This window comes from Poecilia latipinna, unplaced genomic scaffold, assembly GCF_001443285.1.
Source record: "Poecilia latipinna isolate Pla-1442-1.1 unplaced genomic scaffold, P_latipinna-1.0 Scaffold76, whole genome shotgun sequence".
Classification (NCBI taxonomy): Eukaryota; Metazoa; Chordata; class Actinopteri; order Cyprinodontiformes; family Poeciliidae; genus Poecilia; species Poecilia latipinna.
In genome coordinates this window covers 514,128-540,346 of record NW_015112692.1, presented here as the reverse complement: position 1 = coordinate 540,346, position 26,219 = coordinate 514,128, and the positions used below count along the sequence as shown (strand labels likewise).

Sequence of the window (26,219 nt, the reverse complement as noted above, 5' to 3'; positions counted from 1 at the left end):
CAGAAACCAACAAAATGTGTGTTTTTGCACTGAGGCACAATACTCCATTGTAATGACATCAGATTATGCAGCATATCTTCTTCAATCCAAACATTACATACTTATTACATAAAAACATGCCACCATGATTTCTTTAACAATATTATTTTCTGGACAGAGCAAATGACCTGAACACATTCTTCAACAGGCTCAGTCCAGGAACAAGCTCATCATCATCCTCCTCTGACCCACAGCTTTCTTGTCAAACCTCAGATGTCAAACCCCCTCTGAATTCTGAGTTTTGTTTTTTTTTTTGTTTTTTTTTGGGCCACTGATTTATTTTTTACTTTTTTCCCCTCTGAATTCTGAGATCTTTCTTTTCTGAGCTACTGAAAAAAATAATTTTTTTTTCCCAGTGGAACCTAATCCTCTTTGAAATATGGTGACAGATTGAACAAGTAAAGAAAATATGAAAATTACCTATATATATTTATTTTTTCTTCATACAAAAGTTATAAGTCGTAACTTTAACCTACACTAAATGTATCACGAAAGTATTATTCAGCAGTCTTAAAATAATCACTTGCCAACCTTTGATAAAGGACTTTTGCAGGTGTTGTCCGATGCTATCTTGAGCTGTGTTCGTGGTGAACGGCACCCCGAGAAGAACAAAGCCCCAGGCACGTGCAGTCCAAGCGTGTCGACGTTAGCATGAGAAAATGTGTTGAGTGCTGGGCGCCTGCGTCTGCCGAGGTGAGGCCGACAGTGACAGCAGATTGCATGGTGAAGAAGACAATTTTAACCTCCACTGCTGGTAAGGCAGCACTCCAGCAGCACCTTATTACTTTCATCCCAGTGTCTCACAAAATGTTGGGGGGTGTGCAGAGGAGGGGGAGAAGAAGGCACATTTCATTAAGTGAGATTAAATCACGTCAAACGCCTCAGCAGCATCTCCTCCAGCTAGATGCCCTCCTGCTCTCTTAAAAAAAAAAAAAAGACAATAACACATTTCAGGAGGGATTTGCCGTTTTCGTTGGTGGCCGCGTGACAACCGGTCCCAATGTTCCAGCTGTGTGACAGGCATGTCACCGCGCGCGACGAGTCAAGAGGACACGCGGGACGATGCTTTTCGACGTTGCCCTTTTCATGATTCCACACCCACCTCCTCTTCACCAGCTCGCGACATGTTCCGAAGCAGTGCTGCTTTGCACCCGTCATGGCCGGGAACAGGCCACGATGGGCGGGATGCGCACTGACAGCCCGGACAGAAAAAAAACAACAAAAAACGGTATGACAACAGTTTCAAAGTAGGAAACATAAAATCTGTCTTGATTTCTCTTTAGCTAGCACTGTTCCACAAAATGATGGAATGTGAAAAATGAAGGAGTCCTGCAGACTGTACAGTTCATAAATCAGATTTATTTCGATACAATGTGTGTTATTACTCATTCCAAAACGTTTATTGAAGCGTTACAGAATTTCAATTTTTCTTACTTTCAATTCCAGTGGGGGTGGGAATCTTTCACACCCAAAGCACCATGAGTTTTTTAACTCTCTTTTATACAAATACCACTTTGTACTGTTTCTGCCAACAGAAATCTCTATACTGTACATAAATAAAACACACACGTCCCTGTTTAAATTACACTCTGCAAATATTTATCATCACATACAAGTTTGTTAATATGAAGGGAGAGGCACTGAATTCATCCTTTTTTCTTTTGTTTTTTTAAACTCCAGGTTGTGACCCGATAGTCTGAAAGCTCTTTATACATTTGTGGCAAATGATTGGCGAGCAAAGCGAGAACAAAAAAGTATTCTGATGCCAAAATTAGGCAATACATTCATTTTCCCCCAAACCAGCCTTCACTGATTTCTTCAAATTGATATGAAGAATGTTTAATTTTGCTCTCATCCCCGTGACATGGAGGAAGATTACATCTGCTGCTCTGTAAAACACATCATTTATATTCTTGTGTGCTTTTAGTTTACAGCAGGATCCACACCCGACGAAGGCAGATGAGGTACCGTTGATTTCACAAACGTCGTCCATGTTTGCTTGAGCAATGCTGCTGAACTGGTGACCTCACAATAGTATGCATAAATAAAGTACAACTCGCCTCCGTTTCGCAAAACCTGTCTTTGGCAAACTCGATCACAGAAAGTCTGATATTTGTACATTCCAATAAAATAAAAAGCAAATAGGCTTACAGAGTGATATGTGCTTAAAAGGTGCCATGTGTAGCAGTTTTCATCAGTATTCGCCGACAGCTGTTTGTAGTGGTAAACGGGCGAAACTATTAATGAAAATATTAGTTTTTAGCAATATTAGTGGGTTTCTCAATATTACCAATGCAAGAACTTCTTACATTTACTTGATATGTTTGTCTCATAATGAATTGTCTTGTCTTTGCTGTACAGCAGAAAGTAAAAAAAATAGACGTAAAAAGATATCAAGAAATGAGAGGAGTCGTCGGACCTTAGACTCGACCAATCAGTAATCAGATGGTGATAAGCAATAGCCCCACACCCGAGTGTTACCAGGTCGCACTAATTAAAAACAAACTTCAGTACAGAAGTTGTTTCAGAGGGAAGCAGACTTATTTCTTTTTTCCTCTTGTTTCCCCGCTGATGAAACATGTAATGACTCAATGTGAGGTTTTTCTTTGCAAGGCGGGACAAACACAGCCACACACATACCTCTAGTCAACATAAATCATATTTTAAAATAAATATTAGGTAAAATTGCTGATTTATGTGTTTTGAATTCTTCAAAACAAACTGAAGACTATTAGCTTAACAAAAATGACATTTTTTGCCATTTTGCCAGCATTACTGAACGACAAACAAAATTGGACCCTGTGTTCTTCTTACAATAACTCTTTAATAAATGCCATAATAACCCACAGTGACCTTGAAATTTTTAGGGCAGCAGCAGCTAATCTCATACCAGACGACAGCGCCACAAAAACAGTCGGCGATTCTCCTCTTGCAAGTGCATGATGGGATACAAGCATTAAAGGACCTGCAGATGAACAGAACTTCAAAGAGCAACTTGGCAACATTATCGTGTAATTCAGACAAGCATAAACATGGAGACAAGATAGATGAAATATATTGATATATTTACTGTAACCACCCAAACTGATAGACATAGCACCTTTCAGCTACATTCATTTGTCTTTCGCTCTTTCATTCTGACACACAATGTATCGACATCAACAAGTCAGTGCAGACTGCGGTTAGGCATGCATTGATTCTGCTAGTTGCTAGTTCGTTATGGTAGCAAACTCCGTCATGCGTTTTATACCTTCAGCAAGGTACTCAGACTGAGATTAATTAGAAATACTAACCAGTTCCAAAGTCTTTCTCGTAAGCTCGCTCCCAGAAGACGGGGGTTTGAATTCAGGATCTGAAATGAAATTCTAGGTAAAATCCAGATGATGTCGACATTTACTTTTTCTCCTATTCCTTGCATATCCTTTGTGTGTTTGAGAATGTCTGTTCAAGGAGATAAATGCTTCCCTTTTTCTTTCTTCTCTTCCTGTATTCGAACTGCATGAGGAGCTGTATTGAGTTTTTTTTTTTTTTTTTTTTTAAATACCAAAAATATATCAAAAGAAGTAGAGCGATGCGGAGGATCACAGCATTTCCTCGTAGAAGAGCAGGTATGCCTGAGAGCTGAGTACTCTGGACTCGGGTACAGTCTGAACGGTGGTGTCGCTGACATACACCCACTGGCCCTGGGAGCTGCCGCCGGCCTCCTTTGCACCTGAAAACATGGAAAGCATCAGCATCATAAAGGAGCGAGGCTCCTCTCTATAAGGAGGTACTCGGAAAATATCTGGAGATCAAGACAAAAACAAGCAAGAAATTTTTTTCTTTTTTTTTTTTTTACATTAAACATTCAGTAAATTAAAATTAAGACCTTTTCGTAATCACTTTGATTTAAATTCAACAGAAAAAGTATTCATAGTTGGACTGCGTTTGATTTTTGTGTTCAACTGAAATGTTTCAGATCAATAAACTGCAGATTTAAATGACGATTATATTTATTAAAGGTCATTAGATCCATCCTGCGCTGCAAAAACACAAATTCTTACCAAGGATCTTTGTCTAGTTTCTAGTAGAAATGTCTTACTACACTTAAAATAAGACAAAACTTGTATACAAGTGATTTTTTTTTTTACAAAGATAAGTGTAATAAGTGAAAAAATTTTTTTTAACACATTAAATAATTATTGACTTAAAACAAGCTCATATAAAGAGTAACATCTAAGGCAGTGGATTCCTCACTTGCTTCATTTCAGAGTTCCAAGGAAGGTTTCTAGAGTTAATCTAGAAAAAAGCAACGGCAAAGAAAAACATTTGAATGATTCCCAAGACTTCTGGGAAAATATTCAGAGGACTGACGAGACAAAAGTAGAGCTTTTTTAGAAGGTGTGCGAAAAATCTGGCAGGAAATCAATACAGCACTTCAGAAAAAGAACATCATATGGAAAGTTAAACATGAAGGTGGCAGTGAGCTTCAGAAGCTCCTCAAGGAGAACGTCTGGTCATCAGGTCCTGACCTCACGTTCTAGTGTGCTTAGCTTATTAAGTAGCATAATAACCCAAAGCACTTCAGTAGTTCCACCTCAGAATGTCTCAAATAAAAACAAAAGCAGTTTTGGATTGGCCTGGTTGACATCTGGAGTTTGCATAATGACTTTAAATGGCTGTTCACACTCAAAAGCCTGGTAATGTGATGGAACTAAAAAGAACAGTGGAGCAAAGGTCTTTCAAACGCATCCTTCTATACAAAGTGAAGCAATCCCGATTGTTAAACCTCCTTTGAAATGAACTACTTGAAGGCAACCTTTTATTTTACCCAAAAAAAGAGACACAGTGTAAATATTACAGTCAATCATCCGTGGCCTTGAGATTGTTTTAAAGTTTGCGGATGCCACCTCGGCTCTGTTTGAGTTTCCAGCCTTTGATGGTTTGACCTGACACACAACGCACAATTTAAATGCCAGTTTTCCCGGCACTTCAGAACGTGGCGCTCGCATTGACGGCGTAGTTTTAAAATTCAAAGGAAAGCAGCTGGAGCGAAGAGAAGAACAAACTGTGACAGATGAGCTTTTATTAGCAGCTCTTATAGTTGAACAAAGACGACATCATGTTATTCTAAGGATGCCTGCTTCCTTCGGGTTTCCATGACCTTTCCCAATACGCGCAGTTTTCGTTGAGTGAAAATGGACAAATATAAATTAAAAAAAAGATGCCACTTTCACTAGGTTTCCACAGAACAATGCCAGATTGTAAAGAAGCTGACCCCTGACCTGACAGGTTCTTGTGGCGCTGCTCCGTTCTCCTCTGAGGGGCTCGCACTTTGACGTAGGCAGTGTAGTGGCCGCCCCGCATCGAGCCGCTGTGTTCCACGATCCCGTACAGGCTGTAGAGGACGCGCTCGCCGGCAGCCAGGTTCTGAAACCACACAGAGACAGAAAGAAAGACAAAAACTGAGCAAAAGTCTAAATTGAATTCTGAGCAAAGACATTAGACTTACAGATGAAGACTCAAGACTTGGTTTATTATCGCTGCACAAAGACGCCACAGTGAAATTGGCAACGAAATGACAAATTCTTGTGGCGCTAGAGACTGGAATAATGTCGTGTTAATTTATTAAAGGAATGTTTATATCAGGGGTCCCCAAACTACGGCCCGCGGGCCGGATCCGGCCCGCCTCCACATTTGGTCCGGCCCCCTGAACAATACCAGAGAGCATTCAGATTTTTTTTCATTCATTGTATTTTCCGGTTTATATGTGGATTTTTCCTCAACCACCAGGGGGCTCTTTAGCAGGAATTGTGTCCTGTAAACTGTGGGGCGCATTACTGCCATCTGTTGGACTTTTAGGGAACGGCTTGACTTTTATGTTATTTAATCAGTTCGGTTGTTTGCTAACGGTAGAGCAGATGAACACGTGACTGTTATGAACGCCGCATTCCAGGTTGAATTCTTCGAAGCGATGCCTGTAAGTAGCAGCTTATACTTCAAAACAGTATATATGTTAACATATGAGAAATTAATATGTTATAGTTACTTTCCCTCAATGGAATATATGCTAGTCAGTCCCTGTCACCGTTTCACTCATGGTTTTTGCCCATGTGCTTTCTGGGTAAAAATCAATCGAGAAACGCTCCCTCCCCCCCGCCCGCGCCCAGCAACAAATCCTAAGCGATGTCGTGTGGAACTATAACGCACTGAGTGAATGGGGAAGTTTGCGTGTTGTGGTGGAAAATTACCTCGGTGTTGGGGCTGAAGAACGTAAAAATGCATCAGTCTAATATGGCATAAAAACAATGCCATACTTGACTTAGTTTGGCTATATCGAGGCTCACCCCAGGTAAAAAAAGTATACTTTAAGTATATTTCAGACATACTTAAATTTGTGAAAGTACATTTTAAGTCAACTAAGTATTAAGTGTACAACCTAAAATATATCTGAGGCATACTAAAAGTATATTTGTACCAATTTCGAAATTAGAACTTTAAACACACTTAAACATAATTGTGCTGCCTTTTGTTTAGTTAAGCTGGATCAGCAAGGTTTTGAAAACCCCACTAGAGCACCCCCTGGTGGATATTTTTGTTATATTGCTTTTGTGATGCTAAAAGAAAAAAATAGATTAAAGATGGTGGAACGCAACACCAAACAGCTCGTGGAGTAGCTGATTATTGTCTTCATTTGTTGTGTTTCAGACAAGATTTGTTCGTAAGTATTTGTTAATTGTGAAAATAAATTGTGAGAAACGCCCCCCCCAGTCAACAATGTCCGGCCCGCCACCAGAGAAGGGAAAAGTTATGTGGCCCTCACAGGAAAAAGTTTGGGGACCCCTGGTTTATATGGTTGAAACCTAACCAGGAATTTTACATAAAAATAAAGTCACTCATACAGTGAGTGATTTTGTTGTCACCAACAAATTCACACTGACCATACTAAGACAGAGAGTCAAGGCCATACTGTGAAAAAATGTTAAAAAATCATGAGAAATCATACAATTACAAGAATAAAGTTATAAAATCATGAGAATAAAGTCAGAATATTTCACGAATAAAGTCGGAATATTTTGACTTTATTCTCATATTATTCTCATAATTTTTTATTTAATTATTTTTTTAGAGTGGCTGTCACAGCCTGCCATGTTATTTACTAAGTTACTAGTTTGTTTTTTGGTGACTAAATACATCTAAAGTGAGTTTGACTTATTTGATATAAAGATTTGCTTGGTAGATTCAAACAAATACAAAATAATTGATGTTTCCCCAATTAAAGATGAGTAATAAGTGAATTTTTGAGATATGGAAATATGATGCTACCTTGCAGGACGCAGAGCAGAAGGGAGCCAGATCCAGGATGAGAGGAAAGTCGACATGACGGTTCACTTTCCTGAGGTTCATCCCTGCCTTTACACACACACACAAATACAGAATTAAGCTATATGTACTACATTTCAACACTAATGGCCGTTGCTGAGCAGGAGGCGTCCTACCTGGTGGAAGCGTTTCAGATGCAGCGTGATAACAGGAGGCAGCAAGGATATTAGCATCTGTTTCCTGGCGCTGGTGTAAATCTTCTCCATCTTTTTATCTGTGGAAATATTATGTGTTAGAAGAGCCTGAAGTTAAGTGTGAAACGTGGAGGTTGAAATCTTCATCTGCAGTGATTATAATCCTGTTTCAGAGTGTAATCTCTGTAAAAGAATCAAAGTTCAGGGCTGCAGACCACCGGATTAACCATCCTACTGATGATATCACAGATCTACTCTTACTTCACTGCAAGAACAAAAAATCTTACTGACTTTATAGTGCAAATATGTCAGTACATGTGAAATGAGACAAAACTAATTCATAAGTAACTTTTCAGCAAGATGTGAGAGCTTATTTTAAATAATTCCTTAATGTTGATGAAAAAAATACTTGTTCCACTGGCAGATTTTTTTAAAGACATGGGACAAATGTCTTGTTATATGTAAAATAATTTGCCAATGGAACTAGAATGTTTTCATCAATATTAAGGAATTACTGACGTAAAACAATAGCTGACAAGCTACAGTTGAGTTAATTTTGTCTCATTTCACGTGTATTAAGATATTCTCTCTAGAAACTAGACCAAAAGTACTCGGTGAGATTTTATTGTTTTTGCAGAGCTGTGATCACAGAGCTACTCGGCCGTGCCGGGCGTTGGATCTCACCTGCAGCGCCGCTCTTGCGCAGCTGCTTCTGCCGGCGCTCGGTGCAGTTCTCACAGAGCAGCTTGTTGTTGCCCATCAGCAGCTCCACCGACGTGAACTGGTGCAGGCAGGACTGGATGGAGCACTCTTTGGAGGTAGGAGTGTAACTGTGGGACAGGGCCTGGAACGCCCCCTGGTGGTGGTAGTGGTGGAGCTGGTCTCGGCTCTGGCCGTCCCCCTGCTCCTCAGGGGGACAGTGACCCGACGCGGGCGTGTCCCCCGGAGAAGAAGAGAAGCCCAGGTTGACTTTAGAAACCGCGGTGACCAGCTGCTCCACGGCGCCGCCCTGCTTAGCGGAAGCCGACGATGACACGGGGGAGGAGGAGGAGGCGGCCGTGGGGGACGGGGTGAGGGTGAGGGTGGAGGTGGACGACGGGGTGGAGGCGTGGCCGTGACCGGAGGCGCCGCCTCGCGGTGTCCACTCGTTCTCGGACGCCTCGCTGTCGGCGTCGTTGCTGCTGTCCTGGGCTCCAGAATCTCTCTCGCTGCCGTCCGACAGGCTGCCCGCCGCCGCCATCTTGCACACAGAGACGCCGCGTGCCGAGCCGCCAGCGATCGCCTCCTCTTCGGCCCGCTCGGCACAGCAGGCCGCTCCCTTCTCCTCCATGGAGCTGGACAGTCGTCTGTTGAGTTGCTTCTGGAAGAGAAGAAACAAAATGTGAGTCAGGTCCATTCACAAATTTGACCATTTTATAAAATGAGCAGCTGAAACAGCAGAGCAGCTCTTTGTTCAAGATTTGTGCACAAATGAACTGGAACCATTAATAACGCAGAACTGTGAGCTTCATCTCACTTTTAATAGATACTTTAGCAACAACAACAAAATCATAGAAATGCATGCTAATCACAATTAAAAATGTTTCTGAAACATAATGTGATTCTCAGGACATTTGTTTTTGTATATAAAAAATAAAAATAAAAAATAAAAGATGCAGGGCGAATAAAAATAGACATTTTTCCAAAGGTGAAAGTAATTAGCTCTTAGCTTTAATTACTTGTGGACAATTTTGATGTGATCATTTCATACTTTATAGATTGTAGCAATCTCAGTCCTGGACTAAGCAAGTTAAGCTAGTAAGTTGAGTAAATAAGTAAAGTAAGTAAGTAATTAAAGTAAATAAAGTTAATTAATTAAAGAAAGAAATATTGAAAGAAAAGAATGGGTAGATAGAAATATTTGGAAATAATAGTATGTTTTCATCATGAGTGTCCTTGTACAAAATTATTTATTATGTAAAAGGAAATAATTATTGACTCAAACTCCACACTTTTCTATGCAGCTTAGAAAAAGCTTACCGTTTCAAGCAACCAAATTTTAATAGGCCGCAGAGCCAGTTTGTTAAAAACAACGTATGAATCTAAACTAAAAAAAGATACTCAATAATTGTGACTTAGTGCTGGAGGTAATGCATTTAAAAAAGGACTAAATTTGATGTCCTGACTGGAGGACAGCAGGAAGCAGGTTGCGTCGGCGGCCTCACCGGTCCGCTGGGCTTCCTGGAGTTCTTGTTGACAGAGTGCGCTGCTGAAAGAACCTGCTCACTGTGGGCTGCATGGCTGTCCTGCTCCCGGCTGCCCTTCCCCAGGCGACCCGGGTTGGACGGTTTTGATATCTGAGGAGATGGGGGAAGGGTAAACAAAAAATAAATTAAGAAAAACTGTCAATATTATATTAAAAGCAAGTATAAGAACGACTTTCAATTCCACTGGCGTTGAACACGAAGCAAAACGACTCACCCTCTCCTCTATGATTGGCAGAGAGATGTCTATGAAGGCTTCCTTTACTGTTGAGATCTGGAAAAGAAATGACACAAAAGCTCAATACGTGAACATAAAAACATGTCCGCATATGTTCATTAAGCTCGATTCAGAAAATGTCCACAAAATAATAATAAAAAAAGATAAGCTTTTCATGAGATAAGAAAAACGTTAGTTTAACAGATGAGCTCACATTCCTCTGATACATGGTCAATGTGGGTTTTATCATGGTGAGATGGGCAAATCACCTCAAACCATGACACTTCCACCACCGTGCTTCACAGCTGGAACGAGGTTATTTATTTTTAGAGTCGTATGTTCAAAGAGTATCATCTAGAAGTCTTGGTTTTTGTCGGTCTCTATCCTTTATCCTGGCCTTTGTGTTTTTATTACAAAAATAAAAGTTGTGCAGTCTCTTTTTGGACAACTTCAAAACTGGTGGCCACTTAACAGGAACTAGGATCTCTGGCTGTTTGGAAATATCCTCCACTTCTACACCAGTTTCTGTACGGTGGAATTGATGATTTGATTTTTTTAAAGGTTATTTTGCTCTTTTTATTGATCATTATAATATATCCATGGTTCAAATAGGTAAAAAAAAGAACCTTCAAACTGCTGAGTAGTGCTGCTGTGATGATTTATATATAATGTAATGTGTTTTATTTAAATGTCTGATTTTATCCATTTCAAGTAGAAATACATGTAGATGTCTCTAAATTTATTTCTCCCTCTTTTACCAAACTTTTTTATAGGTTTTATAATGTTTTTAAATATGAGTACCATATTTTCCAGACTATACGTTGCTCTGGAATAAGAGTCACATGAATCAAGAAATGTGACAAGAAAAGGAGGAAAAAGAACAAAACATATACAAGTCACAGGAGCAGCTAAATAATGACAAAAAGAGTGACTTATAGTCCAGAAAATATGGCATGTTCAAATATTTTAGAAAAACAAAGGCTGTCTTTTTTCCACATGAGTGTAGCTCCACATGGGCTCAAACTTCAGCTGCAGACGTTGCGCCCATTTAAGTGAAGAAGCTGGAGCATCTCTTGTTTTTTTTTCTTCTCTCTCTCTCCAGCTGCACACCTGGCGCTCTCTTCCTGCAGGCATCCTCTTCTATTTTTCATGGTGGTATTCGTTTTCTTAAACAGCCACAGCTCTTACAGTAAGTGCCTGCTGTAAACAGTTGGTGTTGGAGCTGGTCCTTCAAGTGCTTTTTGTTTCTTCCCCCCATCAACACCTCCTGTCTTTTTTTTTTTTCCCTCTGACTTTTTATTCTATTATATCATCGACATTTGTTCCATACATAACTAACTTAGAAACACTTAATGGCTACCACACCTTGTAAAGAAGATGATTACTTATTTTTTTTGGTTGTTTTTTTTTAAGCTCTCTTGACTTCAGGTCAAAAAACAACAACAACAAATATTCACCACAAATGAGGCTAATGAGGAATGCCTTTGCAGCTGGAAATCTAATAGTCCTCCTTAGCAACCACTTAACACTAAACAATGAAGAGGAGGAAGAAGTTCACGACAAATTAAATAGCTGCTTCTGTCCTACATGGTGGCTGAATCCAGCACAACACGTGAAACTATGCTGCTTCATCACCCATTTATTCTTTTTTTTTTTTCCCCTGCCACATGCACTTACATGCTCGCACTCTTCACACATTATGGTGTTGGTAAGCTCGCCTACGAAGATTCGGTCGACAAAGGTCATCTTCACACCTTCTTTTCCATATGCTGATGAAAAAACAAACGTTTTTAGTTAAGTTTCCCAGCATTTGTAATGCTAATAAAATGCTCTAGCTTAGCGCAGATCAGTGTCCAGACACATAATAATTTAAACATGCTTAAAAAAAAGAAAGAGACAATTTACAAAATTAAGATGGGTTACAAAAACATCAGAAAATAAGACAAAAAAACACCAGTGAAACAGTGTTTGTGCATCTATTTTTTTAACTATCTTCTGATTTGACTTGTGACTGCATTTTCATTTACCACCACCAGGTGGAACTATTGGTCTTGGACATCTTTTTAGTGCTGTTTGTTCAACCTTTGACTTGGCGTTTGGTCTCCTCATCTGCCGTCTTCTCTGTTGGATTGTTGAATGCCTTTAAAATGGCCGCTTTCACTCTCTGCAAGCAAAAAAAAAAAAAAAATCACAAACAGTGACAGTTAAACTTTAAAATGCTGTTCAGAAATATAAACAAAGTGCAAAACTAAACATTTTTCATCCATGATGATATGTGGGTGGTTGGGGTTAAAGTATTCATTATTATTATACAAATTAGTGAGATATCAGAATCTAGCCTGCAGCTGAGTTTGACAGGTATACCCATTATAGGCATCATTAGTGTAAAATAATTATTGTGCTTGTCTACAACTGTTACCATGTAAATCTCATAATGAACTGTGTATAAATATATATATATGTGTGCGTGCGTGTGTGTGTGTGTGTAGGTTTTAGGTAGGACCCCCTTCATTGAAGGTGACATGGTCAGTGAGTGTGTTGGTGAGAGAACTGTGAAGAGGCACAGCCACTGTAAAGCACCAATCAATAGATAATTGGCTGTGGTCTATGTCTGAGTCATGACCAATCAGCCCCACCGACCCCCATTGTACCGGGACCCACGCACAGAACTGGCTATTTAGGTCAAAAAGCCCCCGCTAATCCCACCAAAGTCAAACCAGGCTGTGGCTCGCCTACTAATTAATTACCAGTAACCCCCTTCCCTGCGATTCCTTTCCCTCCCAAAAATAAGAGTGCGCTGTCCCGGAGACGATAGGAGGGGAGGGGTGGGGGCCGTCAGACTGGTACATGGAAGCCAACGTGAAGATGGAGGCGAAGACGCGCCGGACGAGAGAAATACTCCCCATCTCGGTTAATTGCCGATAATTGCTTGGGCCTGAATTAGCATATTCATATCGCTGATCCTAATGGGCGATCAACACAAACACTTGGGGCTACTTGAAGCTTTGTGACCTCCTAGTGGGAAAAGCACCGGTCTCTTCCTGACCCGCGGCCAAGGAAAGCACGGGTCGGTCCGTCGTTTGAGTTGTGGTTCTATTTAATTCTTTCTTCGATTATTAAGACGGATTCATTTCAAACTGTGGTTAAAATTTGCTGTTGGCACGCAAAAGCGACCAAAGCCACTTTGATTGTCTTCTATTGTCCACTCAGTCATTAGAAAGGAAACTGGGATAATGTGTGCGTTCAATTAAAAATATTCCACAATTTGGGGTTTACAATGCCACTGTATCTTTGCTGTAAAAATGAGTTTCTGAGTGGATGAATAGAGGTGCCCCCCCACACCCTCCTTTTCTGCTTCCTTGATTGGATTGGCGGTGATTGTGTGTGTGTGTGTGTGTGTGTGTGTGTGTGTGTGTGTGTGTGTGTGTGTGTGTGTGTGTGTGTGTGTGTGCTGGAGGGGGCTCTGGGTGACCCTCAAGCACAATGGAACGGCCCTGGAGCTCATTCAGCAGCTGTGGGTTTCCCAAGATCACACAATGATGCCGGTAGTGCCACTTGCAAGCCCCCTAAGTGGCACAACTGATGGCGTTCACAAGTTTGAATGGGAGCAGAGGGAGCCCAGCCTGTGGCTCCTCCTGGGCCTGAGGCTGACTACTAAATACACCCGCTAACTTCTCCTCCTTGGTTCACGTAGGCACTGGTGGGCCCCTTCCAAAGAGATGCTGTGGGGTCTCCTAATTGCCCTGTGGAGGGGCTGAGGGAAGGGGGGGACCGCTGTGTTTGCCAAGAAAAAAACCCACCAGGATTTCTGCAGGTTTCACCAACTCAAATTTGAGGTTTTTAAAAACCATTATGAATGAAATTTAAGACTTGTATCATGACAGAAATGTACAAAAGAAAATAGTATGTTTTATGTAATGGTAGTGTCAAGCTTTTTTTGCACAGAATGAATGTTGCATCATATGGGTTGGCAACATAAGTCAGTCAATGGCAAAGATAAACACCATCTTGCCAACAAGCGTTAAATTTATACTTACCCATTATGGATGCAAAAAGCTAGCTAGCACACTATCAAGGGTGTGTTAGCAAGTTGGTTAGCGATAGCCTCAACCACCTCGAGTCAAAACATAATGAAAATGTCTGCATATGACTCAAACATATGTCTGACAGAGAAGTCCCACAAGAAAAATACAAAATAATTTAAGACCTCTCATTAGCATGTTTAAGGTCAACTTACATTTTTTCTAATGAATTTAAGGTATTTTAAGGTATTTTCCAGTGATTCTCTATTCTGTCTTCATGGTCTACTTCAAGGAAATGTTATTTTATTAACATTAACAAAGATCTTAAGAGACAGGGGTCACAGCGTAACCTGCAGGCTTCTTACAATGTGCACAGTCAGGCAGGTTTGCACTGATCCCACATGCATTTTACAAGCTTTTTTTTGTGTGGTTTCGGGAACTGACGGTCTGACGGGACACCATCCCTGAATCCCCTCTGTCTGACTGTGACATTTACCACGCTCCTCCTGAGCATCATGCTAATACTGCGGGACGATTATTAACGCCTTACTTTCAGATACATGAATTTATCTAAAAGTGAGTGAGTAAATAAGAAAGAATCAATTAATCAGATTAATAAATTCTTGAAATAATTGTCACTAATTTAGTAATCAATTAATCGTTAATTTTTTTTAACCATTTACTAATTGGTTAATCCAAAAATAATGAACAGATCAACCCTACACTGTTGATGTTAAGTCAAGCAAAAAGGGCTGAGCTTTTCACGGTGATGTTAGAAGTATTTATTTTGGGTGCAGATGCGCCCTTTGCTGCAAATTATTAAACATCCAATGAAGGAATGGTGCAGTTGCATTTTAGGCACTACACCATGAAAATGTTCATTTTCTAATTTATGTGTTATTGTGATTTTTAATGAATTTCTACTATCGTAAGGTCAAACTAAAAAATCTGCAGAACAAGACAATTTTTTATTCCATTAATCATCAAAAATAACCTATAGTTGCCATCCTAATACCTTACCAAACCTTGAATGAACTTAGCAAAAGATTCCTTGTAAAATGGATTCTGAATTCACAAATTATAAACTTACTTTAGTTTCTTCTACTCTTATGGAATCCAGCAAGTAGTGCAGAAGTTCCTGGCTGTCTTGTTGTTGGTAGCCCTTGAAGCGTGGAGCTCTGCAACAGAACGAAACTATGAGACCAGGCGAAATAAGAATAATAAGAAGCTGAACAGAGAAACAGAAAGTATGGAAAAGAGACAAAAAAAAAAAAAACAGTACAGTGAACGGACAGTGTTGGGAGTGAATCTTCAACATTTTACAAAACAAACATATTGGCAGACAACAAAACAAACACCCAATGAAGTCAGAAAGAACTAAATCACACAATGAGCTGAGAAACAAAAGAAACATGAACAAAAGATGAATCTACAATTGGGTTTAGTGAAGGCCTTTTCATATCTTCTCAGTGTTGGATGATATCCTGGCTGGAAGCAGCTCAGATTACTCACACAATGCATGTGTGTTAGGAGAAGACATGACAGACTACCAGGCAAATAAACTTCGATGACGGCTGCATTGTTCCGTACAGAACCAACTGGCACAGATCTGAGCATAAAAGTGCGAATATTGAACATGTTTATGCAGCCAAGGCAAAAAGAAGCCACACTTCTCTTTCTATCGTTCTGCAGCTTCATGTATCTGAACATTATCATTTCATGCTTATTTGGCTCCAAAATGACCAAAAACACAAACCAGACTCCAGACAATATTTAGAAAGGAAACTGGTGCTGCTCTTTTGCCGCCTGCCTTTTTTTTAATTTTTTTACATTTGGATTTTCTCCAGGTGCAAAAGTAACCCTTTCTGATGCAGGACATTTTATGAATGTCAGGGGAACATTTCATGCCTGCCTCGACAACCTGCGGTTTCCAGTGATTCTCCATTCTGTCTTCACGGTCTACTTCAAGGAAATGTTATTTTATTAACCTAGTACGCAATATCTACCTGCAGTAGGTCATTTAGAGTTGTTTTTGCAAGATCCGGGTATAATTTGTCATATTTCATAATAGTCAGGAGTCAAAACAATGATCAGAATAGAAACAGGATGTAATACAAAGTTTTCAGAAAATAATATGCAAATACTGAGCTGTTATTCTCCTGGAAACTCTCCCAAAGAAGCAACACTTTGGTACAGAGAAGCGATTTAACATTTAATATACAAAAAGGTTATTAGAGTATGAGATGTGCGTCGGTTGTTTTATAATTTATCTGAGATTGGTTGGAGCATTTACTATTAAGATTTTCTAGTTTAACGTCTTCTAATTTAATAATTATTCTCACTGTGGAATAAAATGCAAGTTGCTTGAAAATGGCCGTATTACCCTTCTGAGATTGACAATTGCTTCTTGAAGGACGCTGTTGAGGTCTTTCCAATTGTTCCCCAAATTAGACCAGTTCATCTCCTTTACTGCAATTAACATAATTACTGGGGTTTTACAGATTTGCTACCATACATTTAATAACACATTTAATTTTGTGAATTCGAACCACTTTACTGTCGATAGGACGCCGGTGTCCTCATGGATTCACTGGCTCGCATGCAAGTGTTTTGGGGCTGACAGTTAAGGGTTTTAATAACCCACTTACAATAATAACAAAAATACTTGAATTTACTAAACCACAGAAGTCTTGGCATGAAGACGGCAATAATATAGTAAGGCACTTCTTTCACATTTTATCAACAAAGTCAACCTCCAACAGGGTTATTATTGCTAAAGGAATTAGAGGGGAGGCTCTCCTTGGGTTCCTCCCTGGCTGTCCACGGTGAAGCAGATGTGCGGACAGATGCCAGGGGCAGATGGGCAGCCGAGACTGCAGCCATGGCAACCTGTTGGACCGAGCCAGCCACATAACTAAAGACAGGTTGGTCGGGCCAGCTCGCTGAATAGGAGGAGTATTTATTGATTAGAGATGCCATCAAACAATACCAAGGATGTTTGGATGCCTAACTGCTTTAGCATTACTGGGGTTCAACTTTATTATGTTTTTTAAGTATAAAAAATAGAATTATAGCAACATAAAAAAGAAATCATTAGAATAAAGTGTCAAAATATAAATATCAGCTATTAATAATCAGAATCAGAAGAGAAGTGGTTGAGCAGTGCTACATTGTTTTTAGATGTTTTGGTGAAATAGAACAATTTATTTCACTGCCTGGTAAAATGTATGAACTCTTGAGAAGATTTCAAAATGTTTTTGAGCTCACAAAATGTACAAATTTATAACAAATTGCAGAAAACTGTTGGTACACATTGTTGGTAATAAGCCTGGAGAAGATTAGGGGGACCTTCAAAATTTAACATGTAGACAAGGTCCCAAAACCTTTGGTTGTGCATGAACATTAAGTGTGCTGGTTAACAAATGAAGATATTAACCAGCTAATGACATACATTTAGTTATTCCAAATTAGAAAACAAAATAAACATAGGAAGTAATGGCTTGGTCTGAAGAAAACTGAAATATACCGCACATTTGAACACAAATACAAAAGTGGAGATAAAAAAATAAATAAATAGACAAAATAAAAAAAGAAGGAGATGGAACTGGAAATGAAAAGCATTGTTGGGATCAGTGGGAATGAGGAGGTCTGGAAGCTCATCCCAGTGGAGGGAAGCAGAAGGGCCCTGTAGCGCTGCTCTCAATCTGGCCAATGCAAACAGCTGCGGTGCTAACACAATTAATAGCCGGATGAGTTAGTACCAGACACAAGGCCACACAAGCTTCCCCTCCCCAACCATCCACCCAGTCAGAACACATACATGTATGAGCAAAACAGAGGCACACACTTCACACAATACAGTAATCCTCTGCCTACAAATAGCCATATTATACAGAAATACATCAGAATGGGATGTATTTAGCTATTAGCTCAAACTATGTATGAAACTATTAGCTCAAAATGTGCTGAAAATCTATGTAGCATAAAAATTTGTTTGTATTCAGTGGCACTCTGAAACCAAAAACACAATTTTATTACTTAAATCTTGCATTACACATATCAATTAATGTAAATTAGTGAAAACTGTTTTGCAATGGAAATGCTCAGAAAGGGGTTGGTGACAGAATTTGTCCGGTTTTTACGCAAGCAACAAGAATCTGACTTAATCCCCTCCACACATCAGTGAATGCCCCACACCTAGACTTCAACAAGTCTCACAACAACTCTCTCTGGTGTGCAGTTTGTTACTGAGAGGAGAAAACGCAGTTATTTTTGGCATGAAATTTACTGAGCATAAAGGAAGTCAAGGGAAGCACAAAAAGTTTTAGGCGCTTCAGGAAAGAAGACTCAATTTTCTATAGAGGCATGCGAGATATTACGTTAGGATAGCACTTGATAAAAGCAAATAACAGGAAGCTCACCGTATTATTCCAAATTTGTTCGTTTTTATCCTTTTGAAAAGTTTAATTCTATCATAGAACTAAAGGAAGTCATTTTAAAACCAGCTAACGTAAAGACCAACTTAATCTACAGAAAATACACAACAATGCTAATTACTAGTAATGCTAACCTTGCTAACTGTGCCAAATGTCAATTTATAAAAAGACAGTTTTAAAATACTAACTGCGTTGTCATTTTGTCTTTATTTTGAATGATTAGCGAAGTCTTGTTTAGTAGCAGAGGAAAAATTACTCCACTCTCTCACACAGTGTGACGTCACCTCTGGTCCTAAGATAAATATTGATTGTTTCTGGATAGTAACAATAAATGAGTAAATGACTTAACATCTGTTATCTAGTAAATCACATTTTTTTTCTAGATATGATGAAGTTTGACATTTCTTCTTGGGTTTTATTCATTGTAGAGCGGTTCATTTCTGGTTTCACATTTAGTGATTCTACTATGTTTTTATGATGTAAAGCGCTTTAAATGCCCTGTTATTGTAATGAACTCTACAAATAAACATTAATTTCATTTTTGATTTGATCTGTCCCATAACCTAGAAAACTTTATTGCATGTGTATATTTACAGAAGCGACTCTATAACTAAACTTTTTATAGAATTTTACTATGAAAAACGCATTCCTTATGGTTGTTAAATTTGAGTTCGCAGAAAACAGTAATGTATTTTGTGGTTAGACAGAGTTGTTAAAAAAACTTAAAGCTGAATAGGTCAACACTGGTTTTCGGCTTATCATAGCTTTATAAAATTGGTGGTCGTTAATAACCCACATAACCTCTGATTGGTGCTTCTCTATTATGTATTTTTAATGCGAAGCAATAACACAGTGTAATGTTCCACACATATTTATTCATTTTCAAATAATATTAAAAAGTGTTTTTTACAATTAGTTTTTGGTTCTTTTGCTACATCATGAATAGCTTAAAATACCAACCATGACAAACCCCACCCCCAAAAAAACACAGTCTTATTTCACGGTTAACACAAACAAATGTATTTAAAAACACTCAAAATCGTCCATATTCTGTTGGGAAGATATGCGCAATCTAACACTTCTCTAATTGAATAGTGTGTGTGAATATCTGCTTCGTTAAAAGTATGTGGCCCGGGATGTGTGCGCTGGCGTTTGTGAGACTCGCATGATGGAATTCATTGTTGTCCTCTGCTATTTCTATCAGGGATGAAAGGCTTCTCACAAAGCTTATTCCTCAAAAATATTTGAATGATGTGGGTATGCAGACTTTAATCCACAATGGAAGAAGAGAGGAGGGAGCCTGCGTACTTTTCACGCTCGCAACACACACACGCAGGCGCACGCCAACACAAAACATGTCCAGTGGCTATCCTGAAATTGAATCAGCCCTTGAAAGAAGCAGGTGTAGATTGATATTTGTATGGATAATTCTGTTCAGCTAACATATTGGTGATGCGTGGAGTGTATATCCAGGTACAGAAATATACTGAAAGTAGTACTAAAAAATGTAAATGTTGCTTTGGACTGGGAGATTGGTGGAACCCAATACTTGAAACCTTGGCAAGCTCCTATTTTTGTCCTCTCTGTCTCACCATTAGCTACAAGTTAGCTGATGACTAGCTTTGAAGTACGCTGGTTACAAGCTGGGACCGTCCCTGGCACCAGATACAGCGTGGTGCTGACCACACACAGCCTGGCGCCAGTCCAGGCGACGACCGGAGCCCTGCGCTCTGGCAGAAGGACGAGGAAGAAGGCTGTAGGGAACTCAGCTGGTCGAGGTCAAATCCAAGTGAACCCATGCGCAAAAACACATACACACACACACACAAAACCAAGAAGGGCTCTGGCGCACATGAAACACTCAAACAGTCCTCGATTCGGAGCCAGGAAGCATTATTAACCTGCTTGCCATGGCGCACATCGAGAAAGACGCTGAAAGAGACGCGGTAAAAGAGATGTCAGTGCCCCGCAGGTCAAGGGCAAACCCAGCCTCCTTGAAAGGGAAGACCCTGCAGCGGCAGCGGCTCCGGATGGTTGTATTCACAGAGTGCTGCTGTCGCACGGGGTCACCACTATGAAAAAATATGAAAAAATATGTTCTTGACCCTGAACTTTTTATTTCCGAACTCAAGACCTGAAAGAATGCGGATGAGCCGCTCTGTGAAGGAGACTGATAATAATAAAAAAATAAAATAAAATGGCTTAAGAAAGGAATGAATGCGTTCCCAAGCATGGCGATAAACCACAAGGAATCAAAACACATGAATTAATAAGGAATAGTTTGATTTTAAATGAGAAGGAGTAACAGTAGCACACAAAAAGCTGGTATTAGCAGGTGAATCAATCAGGCTATTTGCTTTGGGAACCGCACAGCTCATAACTTGGCCTGCTATTGATTCTTTGCATCCATGTCACCTGATCATGTGGAGGCGCCATGATGGATGTCGGACGCGACACGGATTATTGAACAGAGTGACTGCGATAGTTTCCCCAAGTTGATTTTGCTGGTGTAGCCATGGCTTCTACTTGTTCAAGTCGACTTGTTTTGTCTGTGGAAGTAGCTCGCCTAGCTGGGGCTGGAAAGCAGTATCTACACAAGCTGGAAGTAGCTAGCTTAGAAACACAGACCTCTTTCCCTCCTGACATGTTTGTTGATTTGATCAAATCTTCCTGAATCCATGCCACATGGTTTAATACCGCCATGTCATAAACAATGTTTCCTCTTACACCAGAGCAGACTTAAAAGCGATGTTAGTTTTTTTTTTTTTCGTACATGGTGGGCTACATTATTGTGGGGCTTGTTCCTTATGGTTACTTATGTCGTACCTTCTCCATATTGCAATATTTAGTTGTATCTTACTTACTTAGGAAGTATGTAAATGTGAATCTTCTTACCTTGTAAAAAGTGTTCCCTGTAACACTCACATACAAATATTAGAAATTCAGCAGTGATTATGATGGATTTTGGAGAAGGAGGAATTATTCTATCTGGAGCATAAAGTAAAAAAAAAAAGCTTTCCTTTCAAATATTTGCAAACACCTTCAAGGATTTCTGCTTAAAAGAATGAAAACGGAGAGCTACAACATGTTTGTAATCTGAAATGGGATTTTACACAGACACATTTTCAAAAACAAAAAATATGCTCACAGTTGGTGTCAAGCAAATTAAGTGATTTGGTTAATATACATTTGTTTTTCCAGTGCGACTCAATAGGTGCCACTGTTTGAAACTGGGAGGTATCGCCTCTAAATAACAAGGCCACATTGGGGAATTCAATTGAATTTCTGGCACACAATGTCTAGACCTGCATCGCAGAGTACAAATAAAGACTTTGCAGGTTTTCTGGTTCTTTCATGGTGCTTTGTCTGAAAACTTATTAAACTAAGGAATTTTCAAAATTGCCTCAGTTTAGATACATGTACAGAGTTCCAGTGTACAGGTGAAACTATGTTTTTAATCTGTTATTTTTCGATTTTCACACCAAGGAGAAAAATAACTATTTCTCAGTGAATAGTAGAAGATTTGGATTTTTTTCTATATGTTCTGTTTGGAAGAAAACAGCACTTATTTTACAGTCTGAAATAAAGGGGAAGAATTATGTGTTTTCCAGGCACATAGTATCAATTTATAACACAATCAAGTAACTATGTTACCTTGAGTTGTTAGAAAAATGCTATGTATATAAAATATTAATTAAAGGAAATTTGTTTTTGTAATTTAGCACCTTGAAATCGGGCTTTTGGCTCTTTAAGAAACTCCTGCTCTTTCTGAAACTCCACCTTTAGGAAGTCATCACAACATGGCTTCTCTACTAACCTTTTAACGACATTTTTACCACCATTGTACTGAGAAGAAGAAGGCATAATGAGCTCAGCAGATGTGTAGTTCCACCAGGTGTTTGCTAATTGGTGCTGGCTAGTCTGAAGGAACTGAGAGGGGGAGTAGAGGTGAGGTAGAAGCTCAGAAACTTGGAAACTGCAGTTCTGCCTTGAAAACGGCACTAGGTGTTTTGCACAGCTGAATGGTTGCCACAGGAAACTAAAGGGTTTCTCAAACCTGCATAAGTGCATCAAAGCAACACTCCAAGTTTGTTTTTGACGAGGGAATAACATTATCACATAATGTAAAGCTCAAAACAGTCAATTTTACATAATACTGCCCCTTTAAAGCAAACATGACGTCTAACTGGGTGATGGGTGCTGAGGCTTGAAACCAAATCTCTCTCTTCACGAATGAATGCCAATGGAATAGATGAGCCCCACCTGAAATTAAGCGAATGAGTGCATAAAGGTGTGGGCATTGTGTGATGTTTGAATGCACAATTGCCTGCATGTGTGTTGCAGCCCGAGATGGTGCCAGGTGAGGTGGCCGACCACGCTCGCAACACAGAAGCACACGGCGGACCGTCTGATGACGGCGAGGTACCAGAATAACCGTCAAAGCCGCACCAGAGACGGACTCGCTCATCCGGCATTAAACGTCCTGGTTACCCACCTGCACTGACAAACAGTGCGAGACCCGCCACATACACACAGATACACATACACACACAGGCAACACTACCCAACCAGTAGTGTGCTGTACTCTCTACAGGAAGTCACTGAACCTGTTCATGAAAGAGAACATTGCTGTTCAGCTCACAGAAGGAAAGTCGTTGGATCTGCCAGTCACACAGCGTGTTGGAGATCAGCCAAAGTTAGCTGCTGATCATTTAATAAGGGGCAGAGTGTGATGACGGTGCACTGCTGGGAGCAGGAGTTACCTGGTTAGTAATGTTCATCACTGTTGAAATGGGAAGAAAGCAGGTGGAAGTAAAGGCTGCTACGGCTGAGAGGGAAAGAGTATGATCCAAATGATTACAACTAGCGGTGTGCCAATCAATTTCCAGATATTTACATGTGAAACCGATTATTTACATTTAAATAGCCATGAAGCTGCTGCATTTCGGTATTTTCTTTTTGCACTACAAGAAAAAATAAATAAAACTCAAGACACTACAGGTTGTTTTGTTAAGTTTGTCCTCAACTACCCTCACTCTAGTTTTGATAAAAGGCTCAAAACAGATCTGTAGCTTAAACTGTTGTGCAAGTTTTGTTTTTAAAATGTGAAAGTATAGTATAGTTTAGTCAGTAGTAGTATGGTCAGCAATGATTTATACCTTTTATTGTCATTTAAGAACACTACTTTGTGTAGTTAAAACTAATTTGTGTTTCTTTGCGGGTACTGTTGATTCTTTTCCCCCCCTAATATATTGAGACATTGAAAGTGTGTTGTGACTGAGAACTTTTAACACCTGACAGCGTCAAAAATCTGTATTGGTCAAAATCCGAATCAGCAGGTCAGGCTTATTAAAGAAAAAAATAATGTACCTTTTTGTTGTTGCATCTCGAAAGCCTCACGGGTTGCAAAGCTCTGAATGTTTCATTTTTTCACATTATTGACCAAAAACAATAGAAGATGTATCAAGAGAGTTAAGACAGTTGAGGTCAGGAGTGAGAGGCATTAGATGCTGACTTAAAGGGTCACACCGTACTTCTGGCAAAGCTGATTGAAGAGGACCTTTGGGTTGACGGGGCCTTTCCCTGACTCCTTCATGCTCTGTAGGAAATGAATCATGGCTGCAGTCAGCGGATCAGGGCTGGACAGAACCACAGTCAGATGACTCTGGAGGAGTAAGGAAGTGATAGAGGGATAATGTCAAGTTATCAGATCAAAAATCTGTCTCTTTAATTGAGCTCTAAGAAGCAAAACACATTGTTTTTATAACTTTAGACACATTTTCAAGCTTCCTTGGCATGTTTTTAACAATGATCATCTCTGTGAGAAAAAATAAAAATCATGAAAATTTTGAATTAGAAAATTAGAAAAGACTAATCGGAGTTTACATTTGTCTCATCAGAGGAAGAATACATGACAGCAGACTGTACCAGATTTGTCTCGACAGGCGGACAGATCTTCAGCTTGTATCCTTTCTCCTTCACTTCCTGAATGAGGTCAATGAGCATGTGCGTCTGCGACAGGTTCTAAACCAAAAAGAAAAACGCTTTGGTGATTTCATTCATCGAAAAACTGGATTCCACTGAATCCATACAATCGTCACACATACAGATCGTCACACACATTCGCTGTATTAAGACCCAACTATTAATTATTAACTTCATGAGCTGTGACCGGTGGCCGCCAGCCGGAAAGATCCCCACAACACCTAATGCTACCAGCAACACCCTTCATTGTGGAAGTCGTTACCGACAGAAGACGACTCAAAGTTAGATATTTAGAGAATCAGAAGTACTGATTTGAAATGAAACTAATTTTGACAGAGGAATGTTTCCAAAATTTCTTACAATTTGCTATTGATTTGCGTCAATTAATGCCTCACTTAGATGGGGTTTTGTCTAATTTCTGAAGAAACAAGCTGACCCGGAACTGACTTGAGAAAATATGAGGAATACTTACTGCTAGCAATGCTAAACAATCTAATTGCTAAAAAAAAATTAAAACTCTAATCATTTTGTTTCTTATCAACACTAAAATCCTGTTTATCAGTGAATTCTTCATTTTACACACAAAATGTGATGTTGGCTCTGATTCTATTTACAGCAGGAAGGACCAAATAAATGTTGTCAGAGTTAATTGTATTTCCTGACGAAAAAATTTAATCTGTTAAAATTGGTGAGAGCGTCACAAAAATGTAAAGTTGTAAATTGGCCACAAACCTCTGATGGTTGCATCGCTGGTTTATGACGGCGAAGATTACTTGTGGGATCCTAAAAAGCTGTATGCAACACCTGTGCCAATTGCTATGTCCATTTTTGCAGCATTTGGAAATTCAGGTGAGCTTATTATTCTGAAAGAGGCTTTCAAAAAAAGGCTTTCAAAAAGTTATTTATGATCCACGGTGTTTCTCCACAGAGAAGGAACCTTGGTGAGGAGTTGGCCTGAAACAATGGCTGCTGCTTCACATTATAGAGGCACTTTTTTTTTCCTCCTCTGCCTTTCAATGGTTATTTGTTTTGTCAAATACTGCCAATAAACACTGTTGCTATGGAAAACAGACAATAAAGCTGGGACTGTGAATGCAGACACTGCTCATCCTCTGACAATTATGTGTTTTCACTGAAAAAGATTGCAATTTTCAAGGGGACAATACAAACAAGGCAGAGAGAGAGACAGGGAGAGGGAGAAGCATGCAAAGCGCGCTCGCTCGAATTTCAATCAACCGCCGAGACCCTGAGGGTGATTAACAAAATGGCTGAAAAAAACAACTTCATTGTTGCAGAGGCATGTCAGTTTGCAGTCACCATGACATGACCAGGGGCCGGCTGAGGAGGCCGTGTTGTCAACGCGCTCTGCACCGACTGAGCACCACTCGCAAGGTCGGTGTTTCCAAGCCAACTCGGGGTGAACTGCTGCCCTGTGTTTCACTGCGCAACGCGGCCAGTGGACTCTGTTATTGTGGTACCGTATTCAGCGTCGCTTTGGACCAGCCTCATAAATAGATGAGTGTTTACACGTCCTACAGAGACATGAATTTATTGCTGCGGCAGAATGGAAATCCTTGTGATTTGTTAGGTAAACAGTCGGCAAATAAAATGATTACTTGTAAGCAGGTTCTTTGCGATGAGATCAGCACTGTATTACACAGCTCTACTTCAGATTTATACCAGATATTGTCATAAAATAATAAAGGGCTGAAACAGTTAATTGGATTAATCGCGATTAATAGATTATTGAAATAATCTTCAACTAATTGATTAATCAATTA

At 39.7% G+C, this 26,219-nt stretch overlaps 1 protein-coding gene across 1 annotated transcript; it reads right to left on the bottom strand.

Moving 5' to 3' along the window:
- Positions 1-1,378: 1,378 nt before the first annotated feature.
- On the bottom strand, positions 1,379-24,474 carry LOC106936495 (ubiquitin carboxyl-terminal hydrolase 45-like). The gene is made up of 12 exons (XM_015017552.1): positions 24,382-24,474; positions 23,988-24,118; positions 15,108-15,195; positions 12,078-12,159; positions 11,673-11,764; positions 9,996-10,052; positions 9,740-9,871; positions 8,220-8,895; positions 7,518-7,615; positions 7,345-7,431; positions 5,304-5,448; positions 1,379-3,751 (listed from the first exon to the last, which is right to left on the bottom strand). Exons 1-12 carry the CDS (start codon positions 24,457-24,459, stop codon positions 3,621-3,623), a joined length of 1,797 nt encoding a protein of 598 aa, XP_014873038.1. The 5' UTR covers positions 24,460-24,474; the 3' UTR covers positions 1,379-3,620.
- Between the last annotated feature and the right edge of the window lie 1,745 nt (positions 24,475-26,219).

Excerpts from the sequence above, each read along its gene's own strand:
- LOC106936495 (XM_015017552.1), bottom strand. The coding sequence starts at position 24,459 with ATGCTCATTGACCTCATTCAGGAAGTGAAGGAGAAAGGATACAAGCTG. Across the intron at positions 15,196-23,987 it reads TTCAATCAGCTTTGCCAGAA|AGCTCCACGCTTCAAGGGCT; the intron begins GTACGGTGTGAC and ends GTTCTGTTGCAG. Across the intron at positions 5,449-7,344 it reads TCTGCTCTGCGTCCTGCAAG|AACCTGGCTGCCGGCGAGCG; the intron begins GTAGCATCATAT and ends GTGTGGTTTCAG.